The 15,359-nt window shown below is 37.3% G+C and overlaps 2 protein-coding genes across 4 annotated transcripts in view; both read left to right on the forward strand.

The window, feature by feature from the left end:
* The first annotated feature begins 284 nt into the window (after positions 1-284).
* LOC149542284 (P-loop containing nucleoside triphosphate hydrolases superfamily protein) overlaps positions 285-15,359 on the forward strand; it is a 243,515-nt gene continuing 228,440 nt past the window's right edge. Inside the window, exon 1 of one of the 3 annotated variants that reach the window (XM_089797271.1) lies at positions 285-1,057. In XM_089797271.1, the coding sequence (XP_089653397.1) occupies positions 920-1,057 (138 nt within the window). In that variant the 5' untranslated portion in view covers positions 285-919. The remainder of the gene's footprint in view (positions 1,058-15,359) is intronic. The other 2 variants (XM_089797272.1, XM_089797273.1) reach the window with 2 other exon arrangements.
* Positions 12,498-14,991, forward strand: LOC149542285 (uncharacterized). Its single transcript, XM_089797270.1, has 5 exons — positions 12,498-12,730; positions 12,846-12,998; positions 13,140-13,540; positions 13,683-14,088; positions 14,223-14,991. The coding sequence occupies exons 3-5, from the start codon at positions 13,151-13,153 to the stop codon at positions 14,801-14,803; spliced, it is 1,377 nt and encodes a 458-aa protein (XP_089653396.1). The 5' UTR covers positions 12,498-12,730; positions 12,846-12,998; positions 13,140-13,150; the 3' UTR covers positions 14,804-14,991.

Genomic DNA, 15,359 nt, shown 5'->3' on the forward strand with positions numbered 1-15,359 from the left:
CAGTGTGGATGGTCCTTAGTCCTTGGCTCTTAGCCGAAGAGGTTTCAGGCACCGTGAGCTCGTATCGAGTACCTAAAATTTGTTTGTGGATGACCTCCATTAATTGAAGAATTTAAAAAATAAAATAAAATAAAAAATCATTCTAACAACATTGTTGTAGATTGCAAAACGACCACCATTAACAATACATAAAATTGATGAATGGTTAAAGAAGGGCAGTCTCTCCTCTAAATGGGCGGGACTTGACTCCTAAGATGCCTTAACAATACGTTCATGACAAATCTAAGTGCCAGTGGCGAGTAGGAACTTTACGGACTGAAAGGATTGTCGAAATCATTTTTTGAAAATAGATTTTCAAACTTCCTCCCTCAAATAGGCAGGTTAGTACAGAAAATCTTGCACAGAAACAATTTGATGATAGAGGCCACAAATTACAGAATTTTCCCAAAGAAAACCCTCGTGGAGCAACAATCCAGTATGCTTGGTTAGGTTCTCTCGGCACCTCCGCAGAATCTACCATTGCACGGTTTGGATTACAGTTAAAAAACCAACTGCAAGCGCAGATTACCATGGCGATGCAAATTGGCTCAACTAGCCACTTCCTGGTCTTGCTTTATTGATTGCTTGGGATAAAAACGAGCCTTAATTAGTTGTGGAAGGTCACAGAACTTCGATTGGGAAAAAATGATTATACAAGACATTGTCATTTATTTACGCAAGCATACAAGCCATGTCGCGGAATCTATTTAAATGGAAGTGCACGAGTACTTAAGGTTTGAAGATTGGCAATTTGTATTTCAAGTATGTTGAGCTCCCATTATAAAACCTGTGAAGCTGGAGGATAGTATGTGAAAAGTATAGGTGAACATTCGGCGTGTGAAGGTTTTGATAGGGTTTAAGCAGAGCAGGACCAGAAACAATGGCAAAGAAATTGGGAGAGATGGCGTTCAATAGGGGAGCAATTAATTGGTTTCCTGGTCACATGGCGGCCGCCACACGTGCCATCAAGGAGCGCCTTAAGTTGGCCGACCTCGTTCTCGAAGTCAGGGATGCCAGGGTAGATTTCTTTTTCTCTCTCTTTCTTATTTCCATTTTGGTAAAATTTTCCGGTGAGGAAATTTCTGGTTTTAGATGATGTAACTCTAGGCCTCTTGTGGTAATGATGCAACTCTAGGCCTCTTGTGGTATGGTGCAAGACTAGCCTTGTCTATAGTCTAATTGGATGTGATAAGTGTGATCTGGTCGTATTTGGTATTTTGCTCAATGTCCACAACGTCTCGCGGGAATTTGAAACAGGGGGCTCTACTTTGAAAGGCTGGATGCCTATTCCACTTGAACCTAGCCAAAGTTGGGATTAGTATATTATGCAATTGTAATAGTTTATCGTGTCTCCTGTGATTTGAACATCAATTACAATAGTATATGATTTAATCTTGTCTCCTATGATTTATATACGAGGCTTCACTTTGAAAGGACAGATCAAGTTCGTCCTTTAGGAAGAAACATTTTCTGTTTCAGTTGTTTGCATACCATGTTCTGGGACACTTTCGATTGTGTTCATATGACCCTTTTTGTGCTACCTTCTGATTAGGATGCCACGACCAAGGGATTAAAATACACCATGGACTTGCACAAGGTCTCATATGTTTGCCCGGAACCAACAAAGTCAGTGGCTACGACACAAACAGAGGAGGTTCAGGCAGCGCTAGCAGATGTAGTAGTGAGGGAAAACGAGTTAAGGAGCAAATAAAAGAGTTCAATTCTTGGACACAAGTGGTAAACGAACCGTCTTTGGAACGAACAGTAATAATTGAAAAACACCTCAGGAAACAAATTTAGGAGGAAAAAGACAAACAGGAAAAAGCAGTAAACATCATTATAAAAGGATTGAAGGACTAAAAATGTTAATGTTTTCTAGATCTGTTGCAAATGTAATAGTACTGCCATTGTATTTGGTATGTACTTTCCAAATGGCAGCCATCTCTCTAATATAGGATGGAGTATGGATAGACATGTCTCTTCACAGGACATGTCTATTCATTAGAATGTAATTAATATAATAAATATCTCATATATTTAATATATTACTATATATATTATATCTTATATATATAATATATATATTTGCATTATAGTTTATTTAACTAAAGCTACCAATTATTAACACCCTCTTAGCTTAGAGAGGATAAACACTATTCATACACAATATGAATAACATATCACCTCTAAATAATGGTTTCTAGAATGTCAACTCATATGACATCTGATCGATGTTACAAACATCAACACTCCCTCTTAGCTGGGAAAGATAAATGGTATGATTGGATTACATATCTTGTGATCACATAACATATGATATGAAGCATCATCTAACATATAATACCTAGTTTTTCATATCACCTAACACCTGATATGAGGAATCACCTAACACGTGATACTTAATTTTACATATCACCTAACTTGTGATATGAGGAATCACCTAATACATGATACTTAGTTTTACACATCACCTAACTAATGATACGAGGAATCACCTAATACGTGATACTTATTTTTACATATCACCTAACTCGTGATATGAGGAATCACCTAACACGTGATACCTAGTTTTACATATCACCTAACTTGTGATATGAGGAATCACTTAACACGTGATACCCAGTTTTAGATATCATCTCAATATGATATCAGAGATATGGTTTGACCAAGAATATCAAGTCTCATGATATTCACCATAACTCAAAATTGTTCAAAGGTAATGTGCACTTATCATATGAACACTCATAATCTATTGTGATCGGTTTCAGCCATCACACGATGTTTATCACAATCTAGAAGGTCATGGTCTATTTAAGGAACTGAATCCACCATGCTAGAAATCAACTATTCTGATTTGTTCCAGCCATCACACGATGTCTATCATGATAGAAGATTAAGTTATTGTAAGATTGTCATCTTCCAATAACATCAACAAATACAAGTGATAATCATTTGGAAGTTGTCACTTCTTCATGCTTTGCATAGGGCCCATAAGGCATTAAATGATATCATTAGTGTAATAATCATTTGAATCAAGTTTACCTTGAAACTCCCTCTCAATCACTACGATCGAGATTGTCACAAGTTGACTGAACCCATCTTCTTCCTCTAAAGCTCGAGTTCACCGACATTTAGACCTCTTGAAGATGTAGACTTCCTTTGGATCTCCTTCTGAATCTGAATTCCAAATGCTTTCATCCTTGTGTTTCAAATATTTCCTTTCATAAGGTGAGCCCATATAGGAAATATGACGCAAGAATCAATTTTCATCCTTCATGAATATTTATCTCTTTGACTCTACCATTTGCTGATTGGATATAAGGTTTGCGTTTCTTATTATATCTCCAACCCATAAGGTTGTTGACTGTAGATATTTGCTGCAAATGTTTATTCCCCATCAAGTCATGGAATAATATAGGAAGATTTCTACTATCCATTAATTTTATTAAATACGTGTAGGAATGTCCTGTTCATACACTTGGCATTACATGTTTTTCCTCCATGTACCACCCATTCGGCTTTTAATTTCAACAATCTTCCACAGTGTCAGTATTTACAAATACCTTTATTCAAAAACCATTAATCGCACAAATCCGCCTTTACTGTCACAAGTGTAATGAGATACTTTAACTTCCTTTGCATGAAATATTTAAATTTTCTCCATTATTTTATTGCCACTGAGAAGCTTGGGAAACCCGTTAACCGAGATATTTTGAAGATCATATAAGTGATCAATGATCCATCAAATTATTTGCAAACTCATTCGTGTGTGGCTTATTTTAATCTGTGACCAAATCCACATACTTCCTCCAATACTAAACATGTTCGTCTATGAAGCAATGCACAATGTCCAATATTTCTGATTTGTACTGTGACATTATTCAACGAACACCTTCGATCTACATCAAATGCGGGCCATCTCCAGTAACGTTGAGCTATTGCATTGATTTCCATTCCATATCATGTGTGGATTAAGCATACATTGTAGTGCGATAGACCCAATATCTACATTTTCAGAATAATTTCATGAGTCTATCCATCTTTACTGGTTTCTATATTGCACTACATCCAGCTCTTCACAAACTCGCCAAAGCTTAGTGTGACTTTGTCAATCTGCATGCAAACCATGCCATTGTTCAAGAGGATTTCCTCCTGCCAATATAAACTCAGTCACTTGTTTTGGCAATCTCATTTACCCTAGATTTAGAGGCAAGAAATTGCTTAGTATTTAAGAAATATAACCTGTAGACTTGAATCTCTAGTTCCGACAATTTGCGACCCCAAAAGTAAATATCTCCATAATAGAATTCAGTCTCACTGTCATCAAATTCAAAAATATACAAATCGGAATAGTATTGATGTGGGGGAATATTTTGACGGTATCAAAAGCATCTATTGTCTCCCTCTCCAATGCTTGTTGAGATACAATATCTGGTGAGGAAGAGATGAAACTACGGGCACCATCATTCACGTTTTGAATATATTGTGTCCCAATATGCCTGCCACGTTCACCATCGGGACTTGATCCTCTAAATATATTTTCCACACTCTGCTCCATCCAACCACCATGTTAATACCTTTCCCATGACTGGAGTCCTTGTGGAAGTGTTTGTTATGAGAGTTTAATTGCTTCCGTCCTTCCTATTATTTTCCGTAGGCGATCATTATATTTTTTCAAAACTCCTCATTCATTGATATGCTTCCGAGGTTGAGATCGGGATTTTCTTGCTCGGGTATGTGTGCTAGATCGATGTCAATCAATCTCACTCACCAATGGATGCCACCAATGCTCGTATGCCCAATCTCTGATATCTTTTCGAGAAATGCAATATAGTGCTGCAAGTCAGCAACTATCATAGGTGATAAGTCAGATCACACTCAAAGGTAGAATCCACGTGTTGGTTGGATCAGATCATCGACACAGATCTTATTAGAGTTTTGTGGAGATGGAGGCACAAAAGAGCTTGCAACACACAGAGGCAGCGAGTTGGAAGAGTCGGGGTCAGATCTAAGAGTTCAGTTGCTTGAAGATCACAGAGGATCATAGAGATCAGATCTCACACTAATCGGATTGTGAGTTGATCGGCTTGGTGTCGCTGAAAAATGGCAGTCTATGGATTCAAACACTAAAATTTGTAAGTATTTGATTTGTCTTTTCATTTTCTCCTTCATATTGTCGATGTTGAGAACACTTCTAAATTGCTGCATAACTATAAGCACATTTGCAACTAGGCTCTAATACCATGTTAATGTTTTCCAGATCTGCTGCAAATGTCATAGTACTGCCATTGTATTTGGTATGTACTTTCTAAATGGCAGTCATCTCTCTAATATAGGATGGAGTATGGATAGACACGTCTCTTCACAGGACATGCCTATTCATTAGAATGTAATTAATATAATAAATATCTCATATATTTAATATATTAATATATATATTATATTTCACACTTACATATATAATATATATTTGCACTATAGTTTATCCAACTAAAGCTACCAATTATTAACAACAAAGATTGTGAAAAAACAGATATTTTAGCACGTGACTTCCTTAGAGACAAGCTAAATTGGACAGGGAACATAAAACAAGCAAAGAGGATTGGCAAAAATATTGGAGTTTGAAAAAATAGGCACGTGAGAGTTATTCTAGACAACATAGAAGATAAAAATGTGATATTGAGGAAGAAGGGATCCCTCAGGGGTACCCATATATATCTAGATGAGGATTTAACAGTTATCAACAGGAGGAAAGGATGAAAGAATGGGAGAAAGTCAAATCAGCAAGAGCTGTAGGTAAATGGTCATGGCTGAAAAATGGTAAAGCACAAGTTGCTGACAGACCAACGACACAAAAATAGGAACTTAGGGCCCCACGAGAGTATCTAAACATGGTGAGTTGGAATTGTAGGGGATATCTGTGGAGAAGAGGATCAGGATTGGGGCCCTTAGCTGAGGGACAAGACATTTTTTGTCTTATAGAAACACATGAGCATAAAGGATGTAGAATTCCGGAGTTTGTAGGTTACAACAAAATTTCTATTTGGAATGAAGAGATGGAAATAGGAAAAGGTCATGGAGGGATCACGATTCTAATAAAAGAAACTTGGAGCAAAAATGTAAAAGTGGAGAAAGAAGACCCGAATAAACAATTCATATGGCTGAAAATTGAGGACAGTGAGGAGACCACTTGGCTGGCTGCATGCTATTTCGCGCCTAAAAGCTCAAAGTTTTACAAGAAAAGAAATCTAGATAATGAAGACCCTTTTGCAGCTTTAAAGAGATATTTCTGATTTCAGCTCTACAGGAAACATGATCTTAATAGGTGATTTCAATGCCAGGACAGCAAGTAATCAAGCAATTCAGTTGAGCAATGATTTAGTAAAGGACAATAATCCATTGTGGCTACAAGAATGTGAAGATAATTTCAGTAGAAGGATATCTTAGGATGAGAAGGGGTGTGTGTCACAGTTTGGGGTGGAGTTGTTGGGGCTATGCAGCCTTCATGGGTTGGTTATCTGCAATTTCATGAAGCATTGGCCAAGATCAAATAGAATCAGTTGTAAAATGTACAATGGGCAAAGCATGGTGGATTATGTGATATGCTCCCACTTGCTTATTTCCAAATTACCGGACTTCAGGATTGAATGCTGCCCTTGGGAATTAAACTCAGATCACATGCCTTTACTTATTAAATATGGCACTAGAGCAAGAGGGCCTGAAAGGGAATAAATCCAAAATGGTAGCACAAAGGGCCATAATCTGGGTAAAATCCTCATAAATGGTGAGAATAAAAAGGTTTTTTGCTATGCCCTTGAGTAGCAGATCCAATTAATTGATCACAACAACAATACTTGGGACAGCAAGGGAGAGAAAGGGCACGTTAACAGCAACACGTTGATCCCCTTAGTTCAGAGTGCCTTAAAAGGATGTAAGAGATCAAGACCGAAGAGGAGAACTATAAACACTTTCGTGGCTAATCTGTGGTATGACGAAGAACGCAAGGTTGCAAAGAGAGCTCACTCAAAGGGAGTAAAGAAAGCAAAGAAAACATAAAGGAGTAGAAACAATTGATAAAATCTTTAAAAGAGGAGTATGTGATTGCTCGAAGGAAAGAGCTAATCTTGTTAGGGAAACACAATCCTAAAGGCTTTTGAAGAGAGCTGCAGCAGGCCAGAAAACAAACAGAAAACAATATCACAGATGCCCAATGGCTGGATTATACAAAAATTTTATACGAGAGACCAAATGGGGAGACCCCATCTTCTATAACTAACACCACTGCAAAATTATTTTCCATCGAGGACATCAAAGGGGGTATAAAGAGGCTGGCAAGTGGCAAAGTGCAAGATATTGATGGGCTATAGGCATAATTAAAGTGGGGGGAAGATCTCTTGGCTCCATATATCAAGAACATTTTTAACAGGGTTACTTAGGGTTGCTTCCCTGTTGAGTGGACTACTAGCATGGTTATTCCTCTAGACAAGAGCGGGACATTAATGACCCCTCAAACTATTGTACCATAATGGTGAACCCTCTTTTAGGCAAACTCTTTGGGAGTATGTTAGAGCGTAGAATCAGTGATTGGGCAGAAAAAGAGGAGAAAGAGCAAAGGGTCAGGCTGGTTTTGGACCGAAGTTCTCCACTATTGACCATTGCATCACTCTACGGCACTTCATTGAGAGTGTGTGGGAAAAACAGGGGGAGGAGGCTTTTTGTTGCTTTGTAGATTTTAAGAAAGCTTTTGACACTGTACCTAGGGATAAACTTTAACAAAGAATGGAAGAATTAGAAGTACCAAAAGATTATAAGGCTGCTGTTTATAAACTGAATGAGCGGGTTGAAGCAAAAATCAGAACTAAAGAGGGTATGTTTGAATGTTTTGGGAGCGACATCGGGGTCAAACAAGGATGCCCTTTGTCCCCTACACTATTTGGTCTATACATTGACAGGCTAGAAGAGTGGCTAAACAAGGCTAATGGAGAAGGTGTGCAACTGGCTGATTATGCGATAAAATTGCTCCTTTATGTGGATGACCTTATCCTTATTGCAAAATCTGCACAAGGTTTGAGAGAGCATCTGAAAAATTTAGAGACCTTCTGCTTGGAAGTTGGTATGGAAGTCAATAGCGCTAAGACTAAAGTCATGATCTTTTCTTTGAAAAAGAATGAACAACAACATATTCATATTCAAGAACAACACGTTAGAAATGGTGGAGGAATACAAATATCTGGGAATCAATTTCTACTATAGATTAAGTTGGTAGACATGCAGATCTAAAAGAATACAGGGGGGATGGAAGGCCTCTTACCTCCTTTAGAATTGATGTAGGAAAGTGGAACTATGGGATTGGAAAACTAGGAAGACCCTCTTTGGTCTTTTGGTGATTCTGGGTATTCTTTATGGGTGTGAAGTCTGGGGGTTCAGCTTATCAAACCATAAATGGCGGCAAATAGAAAGAATTCAAAAGCATCTCATTACGTCTAAACTCAACGTCAAGCCAATGGTGCCTTATGAGATCCTTTTAGCGGAGGTGGGTATGTTTCCAGTTGAAGCATCAACTATTATCCAATTGCTTAGTTATTTAAACAAAGTGGGAAATATGGACAATCATTGATGGCCTAAATTGGTGGTTGGGGAGGAGCTAGAACGTAGGAAAAAATAAAATGTGGAGGAAACATAATAACAAGTGGCTGAACAAATGGAACATTAAACCACAGGAATGCCCAAACATCGATATAGAGATAAAGAAATGGGTGTTAGAGAAATTCAGATCTATTATGTGGACTAATATGTTAGGTAGGAAAAAAAACATATTACATCAAAGAATTTAATCACATAGGGGAACATGCAGATGAAGAATATCTAGGATCCACAATTAAAGGCAAGGCCAAAATTTTAATTGCCTAGTTGAGAACCAACTCTCATCATTTACAAGGGAGTGGTGGAAATGGAATGACACTTTGAGATGGAGTGTACGACTTATCAAGATATTCACATTAAGTACAAGGACAACTTACAGGTGAACAACATGAAGGAACTTTTTGAGGAGGCAAGATTACACAAGACGGCGAATCTACTAATACAACTCCACAACAAAAGGAACAACCTGGAGAAAATTCAGCAGGCTGCTTAGTTGTTCTTTTGGTCCCTTAGACCGGTGGTCTCGTGGAGGTCATTAAAATTGTAACAAACGGATTTTCATAACAAAATAAAAACGATCTATAAAGAATTTTCCTCAACTATTTATTGAACAAATATATTGAATCCTTTTCATGAGACATTAACTACTTTTAAATACCAACGATTGACTATGATAACAAAGCTCAACTGAAATAACTATAACATTGATCAACTAAAATAATTGTAACAATGATCAACTGTAATAACTGAAATAACGATTAACGGAAATAACTATGATAATGTTCAACTGAAATAAATGTAACGATGATTATCTGTAATAACTAAAATAACAGTTAATGGAAATAACTATGATAACGTTCAAGTGAAATAACTGTAACAATAATCAATTGTAATAACTGAAATAATGATTTACTATTCTTCCAGGCATATAAGTAAAGTAAATGCATAACATGAAAAGAAAGAACATACGAGATGTATCCGGTGAGTCTTATAATTGGTTGTGCAAGCCTCGAATTTCGGTAAGAGGAGAAGCATTGACTTAGGCTTACCCTCCCAACCTCGAACCATATTTATCCCCTCACAATCTATTGAATAGAAAGGCCCTCCCTACCTCGGGATTAGTCTTGAGATATTTTTATTCTAGCCACCTGAGCATTCTGGTGTTTAGAATGTCCGCACAGTTATGGACAAACATGTCTGAATAACTGGCTCTACTAACATCAAGTAATCATAGATGGCAAACATGCCTTAAAACGACCTTGGCCAAGGTTTTCTGATGGGTTCAATGACCCGATCACCACTACTCGACTTGACAACAGGGAAACAATAATATGAACAAGCATGAGCTATTAAATGAAATTAATTTAGATTTATTGTATCATGTCTGACTTTTATGTCCATGTCATTGTAGATTCCATCTCACCTCTTCACCTTTTCCATGGCTATATAGTCGGTGAGTCCTAGGTGCTCGAATCTCAGAGCAGTCGGCTCTGTTTGTTGATCCTCAACTGATTCATAAATATTATATGTTTCCAGCTTATCACAATCTGTGATTTGAAGAATGTGTTCTTAAAGATTTGTAGAAAAATATCATTTGATTCTGACTATCAATGGCATAAATAAATTATGATATCTTGTCGTGGATACTTGGCTTTTATTTGTCTAACCGATGATACTTAAGCAAGATGAATATAAACTATAGCTTACTGCTATGGTAATTGGAATGCAGTAACAACTGATAATGAAATTTAATGCAATACTTGGTGTATGATTGACCACATAACCTAGTATAATCTGGTAAAGAATGAAGTCTTGCTAGACACTAATGATTCAATTCTTCCTCGGGATATATCTCCAGGCACAATCTCAGTTTGACTTATAATCACGTTTTCAGCAAAGAAAATTAATAAAAGGCATAATGAGGAAGAGATTGGCAATGTTTATCAAATTGTATAATGCAGAGATATCTTGATATCTGCAGAGGTATCGGGTGTTAAAAAGAATAGAGATCGGGTGATAGAAAAGGAAGTCGAGTGATGAGAAGGAAGTCGGATAATGAGTTAATGCCTTCCGTCTCTCTCAACTTCAAGATATAAGAAGGTTCTAAGTCTCTTTGGCTTCCGAAAAGCTGTAACTCCTAAAGAAGAGACTTAGCTCTTGGACGCCAAATAAATATGCCAAATTGCAACAAACAGATTTCCATAACAAAATAAAGTTGATCTAGAAAGAGTTTTCCTCAACAAATTCTTGAACAGATATACTGAATTCCTTTTCATGGGACATTAACTACTTTTAACTACCAACGATTAACTGAAATAACAAAGCTCAACTGTAATAACTATATCAAGGTTCAACTGAAACAGTGATCAACTGTAATAACCATAGTTCCAAAAATCGCCTTGAAATCGCCAAAATCGCCGATTTGACGATAAGATTCATGACTCTCCATTTTTTTGGGATCGGAAATCGCTGAAGGCGATTTTTTCTTGTGAATCGCCTGAATCGCCCAAATCGCCGATTCATGGAAAAAATCGCCAGAATTGCCATCGGGTATCTCCAAAAATCAGCCGCGCCAGCAAGCATAAAAAGTTGGATTTAAAAAAAAAAAACACATGTTTTAGTTGCTTTCTAATTTGTCTTTCCTCTTTGTTATAACCCTAAAGAGCCTTCTATTTTCTTAGCATGAGTAGAAGAGAGGAAGAGTGAGAGAGAAGAAGAGAAAAGAAAATCCATAGGTTTCCAACCGGCAAGAAGGAAGAGCACCAAAGAGATTAGAAGTCCATCTGGGGAGGCCATAAATTGCATTGAGAGCATTAAGGAGTCAATATCAACACTCCTCAACTCATTTGCAAGAGGTAAGTGCTGGTTTTTTTTTTGCATGTTAGTGTATTATGCATTTTTTGTTAAATTTTTTTAGTGTTCATTTGCAAATCTTTAATGTTTTTTATTTCTACTAAATTGCAAACTAGGGTTTGTTGTTTTGTAGTTTTTGTTTATTAGTTGCAAACTTTGATATTTTACATGAATTTTTTTATTGCAGCAGCCCTTTGCTTTCATTTTCCAATTTCCACAATGGGTAAAAAAGATGAGTGTTGGAAATATAATGAAGAGTTTCCCGGGAGAATCAAATATCAAACAAAATGTATAGTTTGCAAAGAAAAAATAAATTCGGGAGGTATCTATAGATTGAAATACCACATTGCTGGCATACTTGGCCATGATGTCACAGTTTGCACTCATCAAACTGTTGAGGCAAAACGCACTTGTTTAGTGGCATTAGAAAAAATTGAACAAGACAAGTTGAATAGGAAAATGCAACTTGAAGGGTTAAGAGGTATTGGCTCCCGTGCTCCCACATTCGCAACCGCATCTACTCTGCATCTGCATCTGCATTAGCTTCCGCATCCATAGGTTGTGTTGGAGAGGGTTCTTCCAAGCCTCTTTTTCATCCTAGTGCTAGTGGTAGTCGGTCTTATACTGAGACAGAGTCCAACACCAACCTATTGCAGCCTAGAGTGCGAAAAAATAGAATGGATAGTTACTTTGTGCCCCGCACTACTCCTGGCTCCCAACCCACGCTTGAGGGCATGGGTTTGAACAAGGAGATTCATGATGCTGCCAGAAAAGAGATTTGCAAATTTTGCTACTTTTGCAACATTCCATTTATTGCAGCCAGGTAATTGATTCTTTTTTCTTTGTTATCTTTAAAGTTAAAGTTAAAAGTAAAAGTAAAACTTTAATTATATCTATTTGTTTTATGATTTGAGTTTTTGACATGTAAATTTCTAATCAGTATCATTATCTATTTGTGACAGGGCTCCTTATTGGCAGAACATGATAGATGTAGTTGCCATTTGTGATCCGAGGTTTAAAGCCCCAACTGAGGCTGAGTTGAGTGGATACCTTCTGGATGAAATGGTTGAGGATATTAGGCATGAGCTTGAGGACAACCGAAAGGAGTGGATTGAAAAGGGTTGCACCATCATGACTGATGGTTGGACAGATAGGAGGGGAAGAACACTCCTCAATTTTCTTGTATCCTGTGGAGGTGATTGATCATTCTACTTTCCTACATACATAATTTTGAATCGTGATTGACTATTTCAAATTTTGATTTGTTGATTGCTAATAGTAATTATAATTCGTTGTTTTGTTACTTGTAGGATATACCATGTTCCTCAAATCCATTGATGCTTCTGCTCATGTAAAAAATGCCACATACTTATGTGAGGTTATTGAGTAAGTTATAGCAGAGGTGGGGGAACAACATGTGGTGCAAGTGGTGACAGATAATGCAACAAGTTATGTTGTTGCAGGTAAACTTTAAACTTTTCAAGTTTTGAAAATAAATTTATTTGAATTTTGAACTTTTTCTGATTCTAACTTAGAATTTCTAAGTTTCCTAAGTTCTAACATGTTTGAAATTTGAATTTCTAATTAACTTAAAATTGTTGTAGGTAAACTTTTGATGGAGAGGCACCCCACCATATTTTGGTCCCCTTGTGCGGCACACTGCATTGACCTCATGTTGGAGGAAATTGGCAAACTTGAGTGGGTCAAGTCATGTGTGGAAAGGGCAAAAAACATATGCAAGTTTATTTATAATCATTCATTTGTCCTTAGCACAATGAGGAAGTACACAAGAGACAAAGAGTTAGCTCGTCTAGGGATCACGAGGTTTGCCTCGAATTTCATCACCTTGCAGTCCTTGTTGACATCAAGGGATGATTTGAGGAGCATGTTTGTTGGGCGGGAGTGGATTTCATCTTCCTATGCTACGACCACTGCAGGGATAGATGTGGTGGATTCCATATTTGATGATGATGGTTTTTGGAAACCTGCTAGAGAAATCCTTAAGGTAAATTTATTGCAATTTAACATTTAATATTTTACAGTTTACTATGCTAATTGTTTAATGATTTAGTTTTACCTTAAGTTATATTATTGAATTATTCTATATTTAAGTTTTGACTCAAATTTTTGTTTTACTTTATATGTAGGCCACTGAGCCCCTTGTATCTCTCCTACGAACTGCTGATAAGGAGAAGCCCTCTATGGGCTACATAAATGAGGGCATGGATAGGGCCAAGGAGGCCATTAGAGCCCAGTATGTAGGAGTGCAGGAGAAGTATGCCCCTATTTGGGACATCATTGATAGGAGATGGCAGAATCAGCTCCATAGACCCATCTATGCAACAACTTACTTTTTGAATCCGGCATTTCGTTTCCGTCCTGACTTCAAGGCGGATGAGGAGGTTCTCACCGGATTATATACAGTGGTCCAGAGGTTGAGTACTGATGAGGATAGCAGTGCTGCAATTATTGAGCTTGATAAGTTCAATAATAAAGAAGGGCCACTTTTCTCTAGCAGGATGGCCATAGATGCTCGAGAAACAATACAGCCAGGTAAAAATTAAATAATATATTCAATATTCATGAATCTAGATTTTAAACTTAAAGTTGATTATGTAATTTTAGAGTTAACTTGTAATTTGTAATTTGTAAATGAGACTAATTGTTTTTATTTTCCCTTATTTCAGATAGATGGTGGCAAATGTTTGGGGCCACAACCCCAAAACTTCAAAAAATTGCCATCCGTATTCTGAGTCAGCCAAGCAGCGCTTCTAGATGTGAGTGCAGTTGGTCCATGTTCGAGCACATCCACTCGAAGAGGAGAAACAGGTTGACAGTGCAGAGGTTGAATGATCTTGTCTTTGTTGATTACAACCTCCGTCTTAGGATTAGACAGATTTTGGGCACTGACTCCGCTCTGATCATTCTGGAGGAGATTGATCCAGAATCAGAGTGGCTCACAGAGGTTGTGGATCCAGTCTTCACTGAGGAGGACCGTGTGTGGATTGACCAGGTGGATATAGAGGCTGAGGCATCTAGAGCACGTTCTTCAGGCATTGGTAGACGCACACGTGCACGCATAGACACAGGCCCTAGCGACGTTCGTGAGCCCATCTTACATGCGGGAGATATGGCTCGGCAGTCCTCTAGGACCTACATTAGACGCCTTGCTACTAGGCAGACTGGATACTCAGAGGTTGAAGCTGAGGCTGCAGCCGAGCTTGAGGATGGTGTTGAGGATGATGATGACTATGAGCCTGAGGCTTGAGCTGGAGCCTTGCTTTTATATTTTGTTTACAGATATTGATACTGAATCATTGATAGACATATGTTTCAAACTTTCATGGATCTTCATCTTAGATTCTTACACACATTTATGACTTGATGTCTTATGGATCATCTTACATACATTCTATGATTTAAATCATTATGATCATTTGATTTCTATTTACTTCAGCTAGCCTACAATTTACATTTTAGATAACATAGTTACGTATGTGATGGATTTTATGTTCCATGTTTATGTATGTTAAGTTTTAACTTCTATTTGATGATGTTATACTTATAGTGTGTTTAAGTTATATTCAATAAAGGGTGCATGAAATAAGTTTTAAGTTGTTAAAATCTTTAAATTTAAAGGGTTTTTTCAAATTTGCCGATTCATCGCCGATTCATTGCCAATTCACGATTCGATTCGGCCTTGCCGATTCGAATCCGATTCCGATTCACGTTACTTTGGTAATAACTATAATAACAATTAACTAAATCAACTATAATAACTATAATAATGATTAACTGAAATAACTGTAACAATGATCATCTGT

This window comes from Cupressus sempervirens, chromosome 8 (genome assembly GCF_028749045.1).
Source record: "Cupressus sempervirens isolate cs-2001-9-10 chromosome 8, ASM2874904v1, whole genome shotgun sequence".
Classification (NCBI taxonomy): Eukaryota; Viridiplantae; Streptophyta; class Pinopsida; order Cupressales; family Cupressaceae; genus Cupressus; species Cupressus sempervirens.

What these genes read in the sequence shown, in the direction of transcription:
- LOC149542285 (XM_089797270.1), top strand. Translation starts at nt 13,151, where the DNA reads ATGGAGAGGCACCCCACCATATTTTGGTCCCCTTGTGCGGCACACTGC. An exon ending in CTGCTAGAGAAATCCTTAAG is followed by an intron (nt 13,541 to 13,682) that starts GTAAATTTATTG and finishes CTTTATATGTAG; the next exon opens with GCCACTGAGCCCCTTGTATC. An exon ending in TCGAGAAACAATACAGCCAG is followed by an intron (nt 14,089 to 14,222) that starts GTAAAAATTAAA and finishes CCCTTATTTCAG; the next exon opens with ATAGATGGTGGCAAATGTTT.